This window comes from Acinonyx jubatus, chromosome A2 (assembly GCF_027475565.1).
Source record: "Acinonyx jubatus isolate Ajub_Pintada_27869175 chromosome A2, VMU_Ajub_asm_v1.0, whole genome shotgun sequence".
NCBI classification, from domain to species: Eukaryota; Metazoa; Chordata; class Mammalia; order Carnivora; family Felidae; genus Acinonyx; species Acinonyx jubatus.
In genome coordinates this window covers 104278820-104299385 of record NC_069383.1, presented here as the reverse complement: position 1 = coordinate 104299385, position 20566 = coordinate 104278820, and the positions used below count along the sequence as shown (strand labels likewise).

Here is a 20566-nt window from a genome sequence, read left to right as displayed (position 1 = left end):
TTGTGAGTGCTCTCAGGGGGTGGGCCCGGACCTCCTCAAGCCTCAGGCTGGGCAGGGGTCTGGGGAGGAGGCATGTGGCCCTGGGACTAGATCTTCTGCCTCTACAGAGAGCTGTGGGGTGTCACCTGCCCTCCAGGGGCTGACCTGGACCTGCCAGAGCAGTGGGGCTTTGAGGCTCACAGCGGGAGGGCAGAGAGGCCTCGTGGGGGTGGGGATCGGGCATCTCCAAGCAGGGGAGCAGAGGGGAGAGCATCCTGGACTCAGGCCTGGGGACAGAGTCTCGGCAAGGAGGCAGAGATTCAAAAGCGTAAGGAGCTTCCTGTGCCCCAAACGCTGGCCCAGACAAGAGTCACATGCCTGCAGCACAGTCACACTGGTCCCCAAAGAAGAGCCATGATGTGGATGAGCTACTTCGAAGCTGCCTTTCAGCCTGCCCTGGGTCACAGGCCGTGTCTGCTTGTCTGGACTTGTTCTGTGTCCCCTCTTGGGGCCCAGGAGCTAACAAGGGCCTCTGCTTCAAGCGACTTGTCCCCCGGACACACCCCAGGCCCAGCTTCCAAACGTCACTGCTTGTACACACGTGGCTTTCCCGACTCTGACAGCCACAGCCCTTCTTGAGTGGCCTCCACGGGGACTCCTGACAGCTGGCCTCTCTCCCTGCAGGACCTGCCCTGTGCACCGGCCCCTGCTGTCGCCAGCCCCCCCTAGGCCTGACCAGTCGTGTCAGGGCCATGGCCGAGGGAGACAGCAGAGAGCCAGCCCTGTTGGCTGTTCTGTTTACCTTGTGTATCTTCCGAGCCTCTGGTGTCCTGCCATGGGAGTTAGGGCCTGATTTAAAAAGAGTCAGATTTAGGACATTAAACCAGGGATTCAGGATTCTCAGGGAGAGAGCCTCCTTCAGGACATGCCCCTCCCTCTGACCCCAGCAAGATGGGTCCCTGAGACCCAGGACCCGACTGCCAGAGAGGCCCTTGCATGTGGCATCTTGGCGGGGGCTGCACAACCCCTTGTGAGGGCTCTTAGCGCACGAGATGACGCTCGCTGTCCCCACAACAAACACAGCGCAAAGGATGCAGGAGACGCAAGGTCTGTGCAGCGCACTGGCCTCTTGAAGAGGCTCAGCCAGGACGGAGGGGCCCTCCCGGCACCTCCCCGTTCAGACCTCATCCTTGGCCGCTGCCGTGACTTCACCTTTCAGGTTTTTTTAAACCCACACGTACCCTGTGCTGCCCCCATGGGCGCCCTCCTCGGGGGCAGGCGGGGCTTCACTCGGCGTGGCCCGCTGGGCTCCTGCGGGAGAAGGTGGCTGTTCAGGCAGGGGTCCCGAGGCGAGGGAGGACCCGGGACAGCAGGACCAGGTGGACGGGCTGCGGGTACCTGGCCGAGCCTCAAGAGCAGCGACAAGAGCTGAGCCGCGGGAGACACCAGCAGGGTGCACAGGAGACCCGTCTGGAAGGACCCATAGGCCGCGTCGGGGGCGCCCAGAGCCCACGGGAGCTGTGGGAAGATAGCAGGACGCATGTCCCCCAGACCCATTCCGGGTTTAGCTACAAAGGTGTTTGATGTGTGTGTACCCCACGTTTAACCAAAGGCCCCTCTCCCTGAATCCTGGACCTTTCATAAAAAAACAGAAGAATCACAAGGAATCTTTTTGCTTTTCTGCCATACGCATCTCTGCAGACTGAATAGACGTTTGCCGGGTGCCCCTTCTTGCGAGGCACCTCTCGCCGCACCTGACCGGAAGTGCCGGGCACCTCGCCGCACCTGACCGTAAGGCACCCGTGTCCCCAGTGCGTTGATGAGCCGAGAAGATCACACACCGGGTGACCCCAGAGGGGAGGGCAAGTTCAGGTGTGCTGACCTTGGGCCCATTCCCGTCCTAGGGGGACAGGGCTCTTCCCTTCGCGCGCAGGGCTCTTCCCTTCGCGCTGATAATACGTACCGCTGTCCTACCAACTCCACACACCTCTTACTCTTTTTTTAAAAAGCTCTGCCGATCCATTACTGCTATCACACATACTGGGAACACCGTGCTCCCAGGTGGATACTACGCCGGACAGGACCCCTCGGCACGTTCCCAGCCACTGCAGGAACCACGGATGACCTCAGGTTGTCAGAAGCAGCAAAGCTGACTCTTCCCACACCCCGAAGTCACCCTGTAAGCTCCCCACAGGAGAGCAGGGTCTCCAATCTAACTGCCTGCGCTCAGGTACAAGTAACTTCTCCATCACATGAGGGATGGCCAGGCCAGCGCTGCTAAGGGCACGCTAGCATTCCAAGGGCAAACGTGGCCATCAGAACTGTTCTGTTGTTTATGGTCAGAGGATTTTTAAAATTTGAATTAACTGCCAACCTTAAAAGAATCCAGGAGCATTTTCTAGGACGGCCCGAGCTGCTGACCCCGCTGGGAAAGTCCTGCTCTGTGGCAGCAGGAGGCCACGAGATCCATGTGGCGGAGGTAATGCAGCAGGCCACCACCCCGCAGGCCCCCCAGCTCTGGACGTCACCTCGGGGGCACTCGAGGTACATGGCCTCCTTTCCCTGCTTGAAACCTCTCCTAGGACTCTGAGTTTTGCTAATCCCTGAGTCCGGAAGGTGTCACACTGTGGGTCTGGGAATTGGAAGCCACTTTACAGAAAAGCCAGCGCTCTCACCCGCTCTTGCCTCGAGGCGGTGACCAGGGCAGCGAGACACGCGTACGCGCACAGCAAGGTGAAGGCGACGGTGAGGCGCGGGGTGCGCAGGAAGCCACTGGGTGAGGGCCGGCTGTACACGGAGGTCCAGACGTGGAAGTCTTCCAGATACTCCGTGAACTTCGAATACAAGAGCTGGAACAGACCAGCGCAGAGACAGCGGCGGACCTGGGGCATCTGCACCAACCGCGGGAGCTCCCGCTTGGCAAGCAGTGACCTCCTGAGCGGGGATGCCCCTGGCTCACCAGCCGGACGCCGAGCTGTGTGGGCGCTGCAGGCCCCCGCTGACCCTCGTCCACTCGGTGCCCTGGACGCCCTGCAACCCCACCTGCGCTGGGACTCGGGGGCTTTGGGACAGGCTGTCCCTCCGTCTCTCCTTTGTCGCCCTCAAGTGTCTTCACACCCTCCTCCCCAGAGCCTCTGTTCACAAACCCCCCCCCCCCAGTGGAACCCTTCCCCCTCCTGCTCAGTGGAAGTGTCACCCCTCCCCTGGTGATCCTAATCAACTTTCCCAGCATGCTCCCCATAGCACAGTTAATTTTTTCTGGGCTTTGAGCACACCGAGGACCAGGAACGAGCATCCCCCTGGGTGTCTGCAGTAGCCCGGCAGCGTCTGCTACATAGTGGGCAGAACGCCACGTACAGATTTGCACGTGGTTCACAAGGTTCAGTTCAACTCAAGGAATGCTTGGTGCTCAATGCTATTCCAGAAAAATTCATGAATTTGCTTTGAAATCATCACTGAAGGGGGTGTGCCTGGGTGGCTCAGGCGGCTGAGTGCCTGACTCTTGGTTTTGGCTCAGGTCACAATCTCAGGGTTCCTGGGATTGAGCCCCACGCTGGGCTCTGAGCTGATAGCACACAGCCTGCTTGGGATTCTCTCTCTCTCCCTCCCTCTGCCTGTCCCTGCTCATTCTCTCTCTCTCTAAAACAAAAATCCTGAAGATAACTAGAAAGTGCGAAATGCATAAGTGTTATTACAACTGCATAAAACACACTCACAAATGGGGAAAGATCAGGACAGACGCAGAGCGAGTTTCACAGCTGGTTTGTGAGGTTTTAGGGAATTCTGTCTTTTGTCATGACCCCCTGACCATGCCTGGACCGTTTCCTGGTCATTTTGGTGACCAGGAATCCAGGGCACTCACATCTCTAATTAGCAGCCCGTTGGTCACCACAGACCACAGGCCACCGTAATTCTGTAAACGTTATTGTGGAAGAAAACCAACAACCCAAGGGCAATTCCTTCAGGCTTGCAGGCTCGCTCAGTGGCCGCATCATTTATGATGCGGCCACCTTGATTCTAACTTAGTGCTGTTCGGAGAAGCAGGGCCCTCACCGCGTCCTGCCGGCGGGTCAGTTGGCACCTACCTTCCAGAAGCCGGGTCCCCGGCGAAGGCAGCCCAGCTCCCGCTGCACGTGGCCGTCCCCCCGGCCCGCCGCCAGCCAGCACTCGGCGGGAAAGAGCCAGCGCCGCGCAGGCCCGGTGCCCAGCTCCTGCACCATGAGGTGGCTCACGTACCAGGCGGGGCAGGGCCCGCGGCTGTCGTGCCAGAGGCGGATCCTGCGGAGCGGGCCCAGCAGAGCCGGGGTGCTGGGGACACACACACGGCAGTGCCTGGTCAGGCCTGGGCGGCGGGGGCCCCGGAGGGCGGCACCGGCCCCCATTCTCGCTTTGGGGACACAGCGGACATGTCAGCAAACACGGGTTACACAGACTGACCTACGAAGCCCCTCTGGGACGTAGCGGGTGGACAGGGCCCTCAGGCCCCCACAGCCACTAAGAGCGACGCCCCTGGCCATGCTGGGCGCTGAGCACACACACAGCTTGTCCACGTGGGCCCCTGAACCCAATCCACTCAAACTCCTTAACGCATGCATGTCTGGCGTGGACTAGTCTGGAGTTAACCTCTTCTTGATGAACACGGGACACTTGGAGCCCATACGGATCGTACGTGAAATTCTCCAGGAGAACAAACCTTGCAGTTCTCCCACGCTTTCCGGAAACATCAGGAGCCTGTACTCCTGACAAATTACCCCTCTCCGTCCAACCACAGGGTCTTACGTAGCGTTGCTCTCCCAAGCAGGGTGAACTGAATTCACTGAGTGCTGTCAGTACCGTAGGAAGGGCTGGGCGTCTGACCCTCACCAGCGGATAAACCCAACACCCCTCCTCCCTCCCTCCTGCACTTAACCGGACTCTAGTCTACTTCACACACCCCTGGGAGCAGTGTTACAAATCCGTCTGTGGGCACGTGCTCCTTATTGGGAAGTGATGCTCGGTATTTCTGCTTCCGCGGACATGTGCTAAGGCCACACGGGGTCTGATGGGCCGCGCTCACCTCAGGACAAAGGTATGTCTGGAGTTCCTTTCAAACAGGGGCTTCTCTGGACAGTAGAGTTCTCTGGGTTCTGAAACTCCATTTTCTCCACACAAAACAATGTAAACCTCCAAAGACAAGAGAGTGAGAGTCTGAGATCATGAACACAGGACACTACCCTGTGTATGCACCTTCTCCCAGCCCCCAACCTTCCCAGAACCTTCCAGAAGGCCAAGGACAACAACGCGGTCCTGAGGGGCCAAGAAGACGCCCCACCCCGTCCCTGGATGGCGCCTCCCCAACTTCCCTGGGAGAGACGGTGAAGGAGCACCTGCCAGGGCGGCTGGATTTCTACATGTTTGATCTAGAAAACCAGATGGCAACTCGGGTTCACTAGGGCACATGTCTGTCTCAGGAGGGAGGGGACAGGACAGTGGGCGTGTTGTCCTCCCTCAGCTCAGAGGGGAGGCTGGGGGGCAGTGACGGTGACCGAGGTGGACCAGGGAAGGCCAGATGTCAGTGACAGTGACTGAGGTGGACCAGGAGCCCCGCAGGTGCACACTCCGGCCAGGAGGGCTTGCTGCCCCTCACTGGGGTGGCTTCTGTCCTACATAAGCGCCTGATTCTGGGGCCGTGCAACCTGTCACTCTTCCATTTAAGAAAGTTCCTTATGTATTTCCAGTTTTTAAAATCCTTCCCCGTTGCAAAGTACACATTTCCTTCGAGAAGTTTCTAAATATTGTTTTGTTGTTGTTTTAAGTACGCTCCATGCCCTGCGTGGAGCCCAACGTGGGGCTTGAACTCACGACTCTGAGATCAAGACCTGAGCTGAGATCAAGAGTCAGACACTTAACCGACTGAACCACCCAGGTGCCCCCGTATTTTTTTTTTAATTTTTTTTTTTACGTTTATTTATTTTTGAGACAGAGAGAGACAGAGCATGAACGGGGGAGGGGCAGAGATAGAGGGAGACACAGAATCGGAAGCAGGCTCCAGGCTCCGAGCCGTCAGCCCAGAGCCTGACGTGGGGCTCGAACTCGCGGGGCTCGAACTCACGGACCGCGAGATCGTGACCTGAGCTGAAGTCGGACACTCAACCGACTGAGCCACCCAGGCGCCCCCTCCCATATTTTGTTTTAATCTTTAAATTTTGTGGAAGTGCTTTTGGGTATAACGTGAAGTGGACATTTCATATTGTTTTTTTCCACAAGAAAAGCCACTGTCCCCAAACGTCTTGCTGAACTGTCCCCGCTCCTCCCACGGGGCCTCCCCCATCACACCCATTCCGTCCTTAGCCTCACATAGGGCTGGATGCCTGCAGTGCTCCCCACAGACGAGGTGGAGAGGGTGAGGGCTCAAAGGGGCGGCCCTGAGGGCAGGGGAGGGGGGCTCGCACGGACAGGCAGGTGAGGGAGAGCAGGACGGCAGGAGAGGAGCCTCCCTCCCACCCCCCTGCCGTCAGACGGAGTCGAAGGGGCAGCTGGGACGGCCAGTGTCCACGCCATGCCTCACGCCACCCACAGCCTTGCACACGAGAGCGCAAGCCCCGCGATGAGCCCTTACCTTGGCGCTACAGTGGGCTGGAGCCCGGAAGCCTGTGTCTACAACAACCGCGTACAGCTGGTGGTCGGCTGGAGTGTCTTCTTGCAGGAAAATGTACCCCGCCTTCTCTCTCTCGTGACGATCCACACGCCTGGTTTTGGTAACCAAAAGTGCATAGAGAACCACAGAAACCGCAATCAAAATACTGGGAAGCAGGTTTCCCGGGTGTCTATAAACAGAAGAAGAGGAATGAACACTAAATTATGAAGATAAAGCTCCCCAGGCTGGCTCACACTCACTCACACACGGGGCCCCCGCTGGTCTTCGCTGATGTGTGTAGACGTCTGTCGGCCCCGTAACTGGGAGAAGCAGGCAGACTCTTGCTGGGACGCCGTCAACAGGGGAAGGTGGAGGGAGCGACCTCTGCCGTCTGGTGTTGGGACGGGTCAGAGCCCCTCTGGGGGAAGCCGCTGGTGGCTGGATCAGGAGCTGGGACTCAGACAAAGAATCCCGGGAACCGGCCAGCTTCGGGGTCAGAAGGGTGCTGCCGTGCAGGGCAGTCGCTCACGTCCCGTCTCTGAGAAGCTTTCTTTATGAAATGGGATGAGAACAGGGCGCCTGGGTGGCTCAGTCTGTTAAGGGTCTGACTCTTGATTTCGGCTCAGGTCGTGATCTCCTGGGTGCGTGGGTTCGAGCCCCACATCAGGCTCTGCGCTGACAGTGTGGAGCCTGTTTGGGATTCTCTCTCTCCCTTTGTCTGCCCCTCCCCACTCACGTTGTCTTTGTCTCTCTCAAAATAAATAAAACTTTAAAAATTAAAAAAGAGAGAGAAAAAGGAATGTGATGAGAACAGCCGTCTCGCTGAGCAGTACGTGTGACATCCGTAGTGGGCTTGCACACGTGCATGCAGTAGGTGTTCCCTCCCTCCCTCCTGGCAGACCCTGTCCTGCATGCTTCAGCTGCCTGTGCCCCTACACCTGTCACTCGCCACCTGCTCCAGGCACCAGCGCTGGCCGGGGGCAGGGGGCACCGAACGCTCCAGACCCACGGAGCGGGGTCCCCTTCGAGTCACTTGTGCCAGCACCCTAACCTGGACTGGACTCTTACGGGCCTCTGACGGGGTTTTGAAGGGCGGGCGTGGGGCCTGGCTTCGTGGGGTTGCTGTCCTCCCAGAACATTCCTGTCCCTGCAGGACTCCAGGGGCTGCCCCTCCCCTGAAGGCTCAGCCCCCTGAAGTTCTGTCTGAAACCACAGTTGCACAGCTGTCCTGAGTCCCAGTCACTGGGCTCCTGGTGACCCCAGTGTCCCCAGGATTAATAAAGTACAGCCAGATTCCCCATCACAATGAGATTTGGCACAGAAACCTAACACCCAATGCTCACCAGAAAATTCAGATACTCATTCAGCAAACGCCCACTCGGCACCTGCTGTGTGCCAAGCCCGGTCCTCCTCTGTGTGCGTGACACTGAAGAGTCAGCAGAGGGCGCCCGCTCCATGGCTCACACTCTCCTTACCCGTAGTTCAGAATTCAACACACGTATTCTTTCTTTTATGTTTATTTATTTATTTTGAGAGAGAGAGAGAGAGAGAAAGCAAGTGGGGGAGGGACAGAGAGAGAGTGAGAAAGAGAGAGTCCCAAGCAGGCTCTGCACTGTCAGCACAGAGCCCTATGCAGGGCTTGAACCCACGAACTGTGAGATCATGACCTTAGCCAAAATCCAGAGTCCGATGCTTAACTGACTGATCCACCCAGGCGCCCCCAAATACACTGTTTCTATACCAAAAAATGGCTATAGAATAGGGTTGAGTCCAAATCTATTCTCTAAAATGGGACACTTTTGGAGGGTACCTGGCTGGCTCAGTCACTAGAGCATGCGACTCTTGGTCTTAGGGTCGTGAGTTCGAGCCCCATGTTGGGTGGACAGATCACTCAAACAAAAAACCAAACTAACTTCAAAAATAATATTAATAAAACAAAATGGGACACTTTTGAAGAGAAAGAGGGAGCCACGAACACACATAAACCAGGACGGGCAAACCACCGCATCCTCCCTGGCAAGAATGACCAGCCAAGGCTCAGCCTGACAGGAAGCACGCTGACTTTCCTGCTTATACATCTCTTGTCAGCGGATGTAAGTACAGAGAAATGTACGTGACATTCCGGATGATAGTCTGGTAACACGGGTATTCCAAAAGGCAAGCTGACCGTAAGGGACGTGGGTTTCGGGCATACCTGGGTGTCCCACTCGGTCAGCGGGGCAAACAAAACTTTATTCTCATTTGGAAAACGGAGCTCACCTCTGCAGCTTGGAAACGCCCTCCACTGAAAAGCCGGCACTCAGGTTTCTTCTTGCGACAGAGACCGGTGCGAGGCGATCGTAGCTAGGAGGGAGACGCGGCTTAGGACGGCACGTGTGTGTCGAGGGCCGTGTCGACAGTGTCACGTACGCGGATTAAGGGAGGGTCGGGAAGGGTGATGGGTTGCAGCACATAACAGACACCTGTTATGCAGACACCTCAGTGTCCACACCGTGCACAGTCCAGCTCAGGCCCGGACACAGCAAGTTCAAGTCCCAGCCCCGCTGTGGGCAGATGAGTGGCCACTAAGCAGACTCGGGGTACAGGGACCCTGTCACCGTCACTCCTACCAAAAGACTGACTTTGTTCAACTAAAACCCACCTCTCCCTCGTTGTCTCGTGAGCAGACCCTGTGTGGCGTTCATTCTCGTGCCCCTGGCTCGTGGAAAAGTGCCCGTGGACGGCGGGATGTGATGGAGAATGAACGGCTGTGTCAATGTGTTCGTGGTCAGTTTGACATCAGAGGTAAATACTGAGCCGTTACAGTAGGGCCGATGATTTACTAGCCTGGGCACCGTATAAATTGAACAGCACAACCGAAGAAGAGGAGGGAGACACGCAGACATGGGCGTGAGCTGGGCATCTCAGCCTCCTAACAGACGCCACAAAACACGGCTCCTCGTGACTTGATTTTTCTCTCCCCTTCCCTCCCCTTCCCTCCCCTTCCCTCCCCTTCCCCCCTTCCCTTCCCTTCCTTCCCTCTTTCCTTCCTTTCCCTTCTTCCTTTCCTTCCCTTCCTTTCCTTCCTTCCTTCCACCCTCCATTTTCCCTTCCCTCCCACTCTTTCTCTTCCTCGCTCCCTCCTTCCCTCCCTCCTTATTTTGAGAGAGAGAGAGAGAACATACACATGGGCAGGGGAGGGGCAGAGAGAGAAAGAGAATCCCAAGCAGGCTCCACACTGTCAGCAGAGAGCCGGACATGGGGTTTGATCCCACGACCTGTGAGATCATGACCTGAGCTGAAACCAAGAGTCAGACACTCAACTAACTGCACCACCTGGGTGCCCTGAGACTCGATTCTAAGAAGGAAATGACCATTTCTACTTCTGAATGTGCCCGATCACTGTACCCTCCCCTCTAGTGGAAAGGTTCTGGCAGAGCCTCTCACAGGACTGCCCGTTCTGCCTAGATGATAAAGAATTTCTAATCGAGCAGCGTGACCGATACACCCAAATCTTCCAGAGGGCCGATGTGGTCCGTGTGGGGACTTTCCTGCACAGGAAATCTGCCTTCACAACCATGCTGTTGGGGGGCTTCCCACAGGTGGGGTGCCAGGGCACAGGGGGTGGGGGGGAGCGGCGAGAGCAGACGCCCCACGGCCCGAGTGCAGACGTGCCCCCAAGAACGTGCAGAGGCGGCTGACACCAGGTGCCACCCCCCACCCACCAGCACATTTCTTCAGAGGATGTGGGGGGACAGCTACCATGTGCCGTCACCTCGGGGAGGGGAGGGTACAGAGAACCCAAGAGCCAGATCCTGAAGCATGGAGGGGACCAGACCTGCTGACGGGAGGGACGCACAGTTTTCCCAGGGCCACGGCCAGGGAGACCCCACGCTGGGCCCCACGCAGAGGAAAATGCAGCCGTGGTGTAAGTTGGGTTCGTCCTCACCAGCACGTCCCTACCTGCAGCTCACTTTCCCTGGAGAAGCTCCTGGCTGCGGAGAGGAGTTTGCAGACCTCCATTCCCTCGTTTCCCAGAAGACGCATTGGAGCCACTGGAAACGCACAGTGTAGTTGACGGCCTTGGCGAAATACTTGTTCCGAGGGCTTCTGTCATAGTCAGCATCCAGTAAGGATAAGTATCCCAAGCTTGTGTCTAAGGAGAGAAAAAAACCCAACTCAATACAACCTGAAGTTTGCAAAAAGGCATAATGCACCCCAAAGGTGGCCGGGGCAGGGGGGCTGTGGGTGGGGGAGGGTAGTGGGCAGTGGGGGTAGTGGGCGGGGGGCAGTGGGACAGCAGGTAGGGGGGTAGGGGGCAGGGGGGCAGGGGGCAGTGGGGGCAGTGGGACAGCGGGTAGGGGTGTAGGGGGCAGGGGGGCAGGGGGCAGTAGGGGTAGTGGAAGGGGGGCAGTGGGGGCAGTGGGACAGCGGGTAGGGGGGTAGGGGGCAGGGGGCAAGTGGGATAGCAGGTAGGGGGTTAGGGCGTAGTGGGCAGGGGGGCAGTGGGACAGCGGTAGGGGGGTAGTGGGCAGTGGGGCAGGGAGCATGGGGCAGGAGTCAGCCTCTCCAACTCCACACCACCCCACCCCTGCTCTCCTTGGCCCCCCCGCCTCCTGCCAAATACCAGCACATCCCGAGTCTGCTGTCGTCCTGATAAGAATAGTGCGGTAACCATGAGGAGGCAGCCGGTCACTTTTGGATGACTTTTATGCTTAGAAACAAAAATATTTGGGGTGCCTGTCTGGCTCAGTTAGTAGAGTGTGTCAACTCTTGATCTCAGGGCTGTGAGTTCAAGCCCCACTTTGGGTATAGAGATTACTTAAAAATAAAATCTTAAAAAAAATTTAACAGTCCATTTATTTAAAATTCGCCCTTAAGATTTTTTAAACACTAATTAATTTTTTTTTTTCTCAGAGAAAGGGAGAGGGTTCATATGAGCAAGGTGCAGAGGGAGAGAGAGTGTGGAGCCCGACGTGGGGCTTGAACTCTTGAACCATGAGATCGTGACCTGAGCCGAAGAGGGACACTTAAACGACTGAGCCACCCTGGAGACCTGTCCCTAATAAATGATTTTGAGACAACCAACTACTTGTAAAAACATGAAATTAGGGTGCCTGGGTGGCTCAGTCGGTTCTTCGGCTCAGGTCATGATCTCACGGTTCATGAGTTCGAGCCCCGCATCAGGCTCTGTGCTGACAGCTTGGAGCCCAGAGCCTGCTTTGGATTCTGTGTCTCCCTCGCTCTCTGCCCCTCCCTTGCTCATGCTCTGTCTCTGTCTCTCTCTCAAAAACAAACATTAAAAATTTTTTCAAAAAATTATGAACTTCAATCTGTATCTCACACCACCTGCAGTGAGAAGCATCGATCAGAGATCTAAATGAATGAAGCAATATAGACACCAAAAGAAAACCTAAATGTGAATGATTTCTTTCAGAACGTGGGTATAAAGAACGAATTTCTAACTAGGACTCAAAATCTAAGAGTAACTTGGGGTGCCTGGGTGGCTCAGTCGGTTACGTGTCCGACTTCGGCTCAGGTCATGATCTCGCGGTCCGTGAGTTCAAGCCCCGTGTCGGGCTCCGTGCTGACAGCTCAGAGCCTGGAGCCTGTTTCAGATTCTGTGTCTCCCTCTCTCTCTGACCCTCCCCTGTTTGTGCTGTGTCTCTCTCTGTCTCAAAAATAAATAAAAAACGTTAAAAAAATTAAAAAAAAATCTAAGAGTAACTTAAAACAAGTTGATAAATTTTACTCTTAAAAAAAAGTTTGCAATGCAAAAAAAACCCCAATGAAAACAAAGTAAAAAATATAGAAAAATATAGAAAAAAATGTGGAAAAAATAAACTTGAGAGAGAAATGGGCATATATGAATAGGTCACCAAAAAAGGAGGTAGTGATCTTTAAACATGTGAAATAATGCTGAAATGACATATAAATTGCAACCTTTTTTCTTTTTTTCCCTAGGTTTATGTCGGTTTGAAATTTCTTACAATAAAAAAGTATGGAGGGGTGCCTGGGTGGCTCAGTCGGTGAAGCATCTGACTCTTGACTTCGGCTCGGCTCACGATCTCACGATCCGTGGGTTTGAGCCCTGCGTCAGGCTCTGTGCTGACAGCACGGAACCTGCTTGCGATTCTCTCTCTCTCTCTGCCCCTCCCCCACTGGCTCTCTCCCTCTCAAAATAAATAAACTAAACAAGCAAAAACTATTAAAAAGAAACATGAAAGGCAAAGTGTTTTAAACTGCCAGTGAGAATCTGAAGATGGTTAACCATGTTGTCCATGCTGAAAAGAAACAAGGAGCTCACAGTGCCCGGTTCTCAGAGGAAAAGAGATCTGACAGAAACATGAAAACAGAGGTGACAGGTGCGCCAGCTAGAAGCCAATGCTTGTGCAAGGTCCGCAGCCCACGGAATTGGTTGGGCCCACATGCTTACGGAGTGTGGACGCCCCGAAGCAGCCAGCCTGTTTCTTGCCTTCCGGGAAGAACAGAGACTCAGGAGCCTAAGCAAACAAGGTCAGTCCAGACTGGCCCTGCCCTGCCCTGCCCGCTGATGGCTGGGAGAGATCCTGGGGCTGCAGGGAGGCCGTCGAGTCATGGCCCTGATGCCGGGAGGCAGGCAGCAAACAGGAGAGGCAAACACAAGGTGTCAGGGGAGCAGCCAGCAGAGAGATCCCGGGGGTCGGGGAAGGTCCACCAAAGAGGAGTTTGGAGGGTCCGCAGAGGGTAGCGGAGGCCAGGAAGGGAAGCGCTGCAGAAACTGGAAGCCGCGGGAAGGTGCTGGGGAGAGGGAGACGGGCAGGGTCGGTGACCACAGCCCAGGGCACCGCTGCACACCGGGGTCAGGCTGGACGCACACGGGCCGCCTCTGCACATGGCATGATACTTCCACCAGGAGTAGGAAAGTCCCCACTATCTGTGCATGTCTTGCGACAGCTACTGTCATCACACGGACAACTAAGGCTCGTGAGATCCTGTGCACTGACCTCTCAGAGAAGTGGCAGGGACATACACGTGTACCATGGGCTCATCCCAGACATAGACCTTTTTCACGAGAAAATCGGAAGGAGTAGGTTTCTCAGAGAACCTAGGAAGGAAAAGCAAATCAATAGTGTCCAGTTTTGTTTTGCTTTTTTCCTGTTGAGGACCTCTGTCATGCAACGTTGTGCAAGGACAAGGACGCGGGCTGGGACTCCGCGGGGCCACTGTGTGTGTCCCCCGGCAGCACTGGCTCTCAGTAAGAACTACACGCCCTCCCTCCCTTCACTGCAGTAAAAATAAAAACTTCTGGGGCACCTGGCTGGCTCAGTCGGTTAAGCGTCCGACTTCGGCTCAGGTCATGATCTCATGGTTCGTGAGTTCAAGCCCCGTGTCGGGCAGCTCAGAGCCTGGAGCCTGCTTCAGACTCTGTGTCTCCCTCTCTCTCTGCCCCTCTTGGACTCACACTCTGTCTCTCTCTCAAAAATAAATAAGTGTTTTTTGTTTTTTTAAAAAGCAAAGAGCCATGCTTCCCACTCAGTGGGTCAGCTCGTGTGACCAGATGAGGGTCAGCCGACATACACTGAGTCCGTGCTGTATGCGGTGTGGATGTTACCCTGTGGAAGACACACCTAGCTGAGGTGCCCACCTAGGCAGGGCAGCAGGACAGACGGAGGAAAGCTTTGTCCGACAGCTGAAGGACACGGCCCTCGGGGAGGAGAAATGATCCAGCAGAACCCCGGGCCCACCCAGACGGACGTGAGCTCTCAGCGCCGGCGGCATCTGCTGGCTCTGTTCATGCAGGATTCATTCCTAAAAACCTTCCCGGCGGTCATTCACCTGTGTTCCTTTGTGATTTATCCATAGGACGGGCCTCCCGAGGCCTCACCGACTCAACATCGCTGAGAGACAGGATTCGTTTACCAAGTCTCCTCAGATACATCTCTTTGAACGCATTTTTTTTTTCTTAGAAAAATAAACAGAAAGTAAGAGGATTCTGACCCAGGTCTACACGGTGAGAGAGAAGTGGATTCCTAATGAGGCCACCGGTATTTGGGCGTTTCTTATGCTAATAAGCTGAGCAGGTAGGAATCCAAAATCAGGAAAAACTCGGCAGGAAGCTTATGCTGTGAGCAGGTGACCATGTCACATATGGCACATAATTCTGTTAGACAATGAGCTCAGGACTGCATTAAAAGTGAATTTCACTCCCTGGGGGCACCTGGGTGGCTCAATCTGTTGAGCATCAGACTCTAGATCTCGGCTCAGGTCATGATTTCCAGGTTCATGAGTTCGAGCCCCAAGCCGGGCTCTTTGCTGACAGTGCAGAGCCTGCTTGGGATTCTCTCTCTCCCCCTCTCTCTGCCCCTTCCCCACTCTCTCTCTCTCTCTCAAGATAAATAAACTTCATTAAAAAAAAAAAATTAAAAGTAAGTTTACTCCGTAGCTTTTTGCAAGGACTTTGTCGCTGGCTGGAAAGAAACCCTGGTGGCCTCCCCACAACACACCTTACCAGCACCATGACCGGGAACGCTCTTGAAACAGGCCTAGAGAATTCTATCCTTATCTGCAGAGACTCCTGGGGGCTTTCGGAACGCCCGGTGAACCGATGAAAATTCACTGTCTCCCGAAGCAACGCAAAGGTCGTCCTGTTTCTCCTCTCACCCTGTCACCACATGGAAAGCGAGGTCAGCAAAATTTGCCTTGGGAAAAGTCAAGGCACATGAAGCCACGCGGCCTACGTGAAGTCGAGGTGGCTTGGGCAAGACCCCCTCACCAGGCCGTCTTCCTCCCCGAACTCCACGACCACAGGCTCCCTCAGCCGCTGCCTGCTGATGGGCCTTCTGCCAGAGCAGGTGAACAGGGACAGGGCGACAAGCGAGCCAATCTGCAGAGACAGGAGCACCTAGGAGCCGGGTGGCAGTACTGGGCACCCGACAGCAGGGGGCGGGGTGGAGAAACGCGGCTCCCTTTACTGGTTAGGAAGGCAGGACTGTGATTACTCTTATTATATTAATAATTTCTAAAGTCTAAAGTAGTTTCGTTTTTCACTTTAACAGCTCACACCAGAAGAACAGCGGCAGATTGTAGACAATCAGGAAGGTACAGAAAGGCGTACAGAAGAGACATGGATAGCTGGCCTGTGGCGCCGTGGCTCAGAGAACCCGTCTGGGGTGCTGCGTCCCGACCCGTCTCTGTGCCCCAGACACATACTGGGCACGCAACACATGCTCCTCACTGTTTGCACAGAATCTTCCAAAGTCACTAAAAGCCCCTGACTCACGTAATTTCAACTGGTGATACATGGATAATAATTCATTTAAATCACCAGTGAGCTGGATCCCTCTGTCGAACATTTAGATACATTTCTATTTAGGTGATCACACATAATGTTGTTTTGAATACATAAGTAAAACAGCACATCTTGCTTTGAATAGCTCTTTTTCCCCTTCCTCCGTAGGCTCAGTGTAGCAGCAGGTCCGGCGCGTGAAGCTGCTCGGAGAACATGCACCGTGGATGCCTGCTCGCCATGCCTCCCTAGAAGCGAGTCTCTCTAAAGAACTGTGCTGCTGCGTGTTAAAAAAATCATTTTGATTTCTATTTCCTGTTTGTTAATTTGAATGATTTTTGGGGCACCTGGGTGGCTCAGTCAGTTAAGTATCCAACTTCAGCTCAGGTCATGATCTCACAGCTCATGGGTTCGAGCCCCGTGTCGGGCTCTGTGCTGACAGCTCGGAGCCCAGAGCCTGCTTCAGGCTCTGTGTCTCCCTCTCTCTCTCTGCCCCTCCCCAGCTTGCACTCCATCTCTCTCAAAAATAAATAAATGTAAAAAAAAAAAAAAGAATCATTTTCATATGCTGACTAGCCATTTCTATTTCCCTAAGAAAATAACAATGGGTCGATGTTTTCTCAGATGAGCATTTTTCACCAAGATAAGCTGTACGTCATTCAGTCGTCAGACCTTTACCGGGTACCTGAGCCAAGCGGGGGGTGTGGAACACACGGAGGATGCTGACTCTGCCCTCCCAGCTCCCTGCGACGATGGGGTTCTGCAGGTGGTTTCCGGGTGCAGGAGGCGAAGCAGGGGCTCCCAGAATCGCCAAGAGCTGGCCCCACCTTCCCCGACCTCCCCATTCTCACACCCTGCTCTGACTCTGGTCCCCTCTTCTGCTGAACCCCCCAAGAACCCGGCGGCTGCGCTTGCTGGTTCAGCCTCGAGGTGCCGGTGAGTTAAGTGTGGAAGACAAGAGGTACAGGCTAGTGGGCCCAAGGCAGCCCCGTCTCAAGTCTCACGGAGTTACATTCTTCCTCTGATTTGCAGAAACAGGTAAAATGGCTCCTTCGGCAATACTGAGTGGGCCCAGGTCCCGGGATTCCAGGGAGACCTAGTTTTGCTAAAAGCTTCTTCCGAGAAAACTAGAGCCAACCGCACATTGTAAGCGGCCCCGCTCTTGGACCTGAGCGAAACGTGCCACGCTGACCCCTCTCTTATCATCAAAGCGTAACCCCTGCACGGCGGAGGTGCTCACTCGAAGGGATGGGTCACCCGCCGTATGGTACCTGGCCGGGAGCTCGTCGCCCCGGATACGGGTTCTTCTTGAAGAGCATGAGCTGGCTAATGTAACACAGGCTTTGCATCCCCGCCACTGCAGGCCTCTGTCCGGCCAGGCCACCAGGTAAATGCACGCGCACAGGGCCCAGGCTCTGTACAGCGCCCTGATGGTCGTGATGAAGAAGCGTGCAGAACTCCATCTGCCCAGCGCTGACACAGAGCTGACGCTCCTTGGCTGCAGAGAGACCTTCCTGGAACAGCAGAGAGTCAAACGCTCACAGCACAAATGAGTACGCAGTCTCGAATCCAGAAGCAGGGGGGAGACAAAGTCATGAAAAGTTAGCTCATCTCAAGGTAGTTTGGACTAGCTGGTGATACGGGGATATAAACACCAAATACCAATAACACACAACCTGTTTTCTTTGGTTTCGGGCACTGTGCCTGGAACATTTCATTCACTTTGCGACAACCGCTATCCTTCTATTCGTTTTGCGACAACCGCTATCCTTCCGGTTTCTCAGCCCATCCAGAAGGAGCCTCAATACTGCGTGGTCTTGCTGTGTAGACGGGAGTGCGTGCCTTGGGGTTTAGTGCAGGGTGGGTGTGAGGTGAGCAGCTCGTGTTTCTAAATGCATAACTGCTAATCAGTTGCTATGAGGGGAGCATCTGTGTATTTCTGATTTCCCAAGTATCAGTTAAACCAGTAGGTCTGGACAGGAGGGAGGTAGTTATGTATCAGGGCTGCTTTTCACATTAACGCACATTAGAAATCATTTGTATTACTTCACTTTGCTCCTCAAGAAGCAGAAAGTGTGCTGAGAAATGCCGTCTCTAAGTCAGTCACCGCTCCAGACACCCCAAAAGGGACTCTACCAAAACACGGAAGGATGGAACGGAAGCAAAATTTCATCGTGAACGTTACAGCGTTCGCACGAAACACTTGAAATTCAAACCAAAAATCTCCAAAGGCGCCCACGACCACCCAGAACAAGCCACACGGAACTTCAGGAACCAGTTATGGTCTCGGTGTCTAGAAGCAGCCACGAGAGGGGATGGCTGTTACCAACGAAGATGAAGTCTGACTTACCAACAAGAGGGCCGAGATGACCTTAATGCCCTCTTCTTGGAGGAAGCCCACGTTCCTCGGGGTCTCCTGGTCAGACACTTCCCAGATGGCAGACACCAGCAGCATAAGCTCCAGCATCGTGCCCTTGGCCACCGCGGGCCTCCCCGAGAGCAGGCTCTGAGCCAGGAGCGCCTGGGTGGACTTCAGGACGAGAGCTGCACTCATAAAGCTTACCTGCGGGAGAAGCGAAGGCGTAACCAGTCTCCCTGCACCTGTCTCCTCCATCACTCCTGGAAACAGCAAATGCAGCACCACAGCTCCAGATGGCGGGGTTCGAGCCCGGGTTCTGCCTAGTGGAAGACTGGCCAAATTCAGAGGTGCCAATTTCCTCTCTGGTCTTCGGTTTCCTGAGCCATGAAACGACCAGAGAAAATAAGGGTCTCTAATAACCGTTACGGGAAGACGCTGCTGGGTCTGAACCCAGCGACCCTCATATGGTTCCCCAAGCATCAACGTCTTGCCCTGCAGTGTCCTTTCCCTATGTCTGCTGGCAAAATCCTACTTTACTCTCTTTTTTCCTCAACTCCTAATAGGGACCATTTTCAAACATACACGAAAACAGAATAACCCAGCTGTGATTATTACTCATTGACAAGAGATCTTCTCCCTCTCCTTTGGTTTCTAAGAAGATATTTAAAAACAAATTGCATGGTTTCTACTGTTTCCATGCACGAACACGTCAGTGTGTACGGCTGACATGAGAACTCTTTCTGAAGACGTGCCCACGACGCCATTACTGCGCCGGGCAGGATTAATCATGATTCTTTCCCATGTATCTTTTAAAACCAACGTCAAGTGCCCACCAGGTAAAGTACTCTGCATCACTGCCCGTGTTTCTGGAGCTCCCTGTCCCCCTCCTCCTTACAGGACCCGGCATATTTACTGAAGCGTGTCTGTTCCCGCATTTAGCGCCCATCATGGGTGCCCCAAAGACAGCACTGAATGTGTCCCTCCTTTGTGCCCTGGCAGCTCCTGGCAATTGCCAAGTAAATGGGTATCGATGAAACGAAATTAAGATTCTACTTTCTGACAGCCATGCTTGTTTAGCCAGAACGTGGCTTGGAAACACTTCCTGACATCAAACTCTTTCATCAGCAATGAGATGAAACTCGCCTGGAAACACACTGAAACTGCTATTACAGGCACCACACACAAAGTAACTTCTCAGAACTGAAGTAATAAGTTCTTACTTCAAGTAAAACAAATGCCTTTAAAGAACAGATTATGCCCACTTTTCACACTGGCCATTTTTTTAGCTTATTTTATTTTGAGAGAGAGAGGAAGAAAGAGCAGGGGAGGGACAGACAGAGAGGGAGGGAGAGAATGAGCAGGGGAGGGGCAGAGAGAGAGAGAATCCCAAGCTGGCTCTGCACTGTCACCACAGGGCCCGACGCGGGACTCGAACTCACGAACTGTGAGATCATGACCTGAGATGCAACCAAGAGTCAGATGCTTAACCGACTGAGCCCCCAGATGCCCTAACACTGGCTACTTTTTAATCAAAACTATTGGAAATGGTTTCTGCAAATGACAACCCTGCTAAGGTCTGCCCACACTGAGGCCAAGACCGTGGCAGACCCTGGGGTGCGCAGACAGGGGAGCGGGACCTATGCAGATGTCTTCGGCTTCCACCAAGTCACCCCCCTGGCCCGGGGGAATAATTCCATTCCCAGGTGTCCAGAGCCCAGGAGCAGCCCTGTGACGGGTCCTCTCAGGGGGATGTGATGGGGTGCGGGATGGCACTTACGGGCAACATCCTTGATGAGTGGTGCCCCTTCTCTCTGCCTCTCTCCAGCCTGGGAAGCGTCGGGGGCACGGGCTGACAGGACCCAGGGTGCGCGCGTCACCCTGGGAAGCCCACCCGCTGACACCTGTGCATGCGCGCATGATGGGGACAGGCTGCTGACATGCCGGGATGGTCCGCTACTTGTCCCAACCCGGTGTGAGATCCTAGCAGGCTAAGTCGCCTGGAGGTCAAAGACAGGCGTGCAGAAAGTGATCACCAGTCAGAGGTGCTAAAGCGCCCTAATGCGGTCACTTACAGACTTGTCCAGAACGAGTGAGCTCTGCCTGCGGGGCCCTGGAGAGCCCACCGAGAACGCACCACCTGAACCTAGCTTTGGGGGAGAAAACGGTATCTTCCCCGGGAAGAGGGACAGGAATGTTCCAGGCTGAGGGAGAACATACAGGTTCAGGGGTGCAAGGAATATTTGGTGACAGGAACATGGCGGGTGGCCATGGAAGGTGCGAGAGGAAGTGCAGAGGACGCTGAGCAAGTGAAGCCCAGGTGTGAGATGCGGGAGAACGGACTCTGTCCTCAAGGTTCCGGGAAGCC

General features: G+C 54.7%; 1 protein-coding gene across 1 annotated transcript in view; it reads right to left on the bottom strand.

The window, feature by feature from the left end:
* PKD1L1 (polycystin 1 like 1, transient receptor potential channel interacting) overlaps positions 1 to 20566 on the bottom strand; it is a 129800-nt gene that overhangs the window by 42702 nt on the left and 66532 nt on the right. Inside the window, exons 26-39 of the mRNA XM_053218734.1 lie at positions 18193 to 18405; positions 17114 to 17356; positions 15330 to 15440; positions 15061 to 15218; positions 13561 to 13661; positions 10538 to 10730; positions 8855 to 8938; positions 6578 to 6785; positions 5036 to 5142; positions 4065 to 4287; positions 2655 to 2828; positions 1378 to 1497; positions 1221 to 1290; positions 782 to 828 (exon numbers count right to left, since the gene is read on the bottom strand). Of these exons, the coding sequence (XP_053074709.1) occupies positions 782 to 828; positions 1221 to 1290; positions 1378 to 1497; positions 2655 to 2828; positions 4065 to 4287; positions 5036 to 5142; positions 6578 to 6785; positions 8855 to 8938; positions 10538 to 10730; positions 13561 to 13661; positions 15061 to 15218; positions 15330 to 15440; positions 17114 to 17356; positions 18193 to 18405 (2052 nt within the window). The remainder of the gene's footprint in view (positions 1 to 781; positions 829 to 1220; positions 1291 to 1377; positions 1498 to 2654; positions 2829 to 4064; positions 4288 to 5035; positions 5143 to 6577; positions 6786 to 8854; positions 8939 to 10537; positions 10731 to 13560; positions 13662 to 15060; positions 15219 to 15329; positions 15441 to 17113; positions 17357 to 18192; positions 18406 to 20566) is intronic.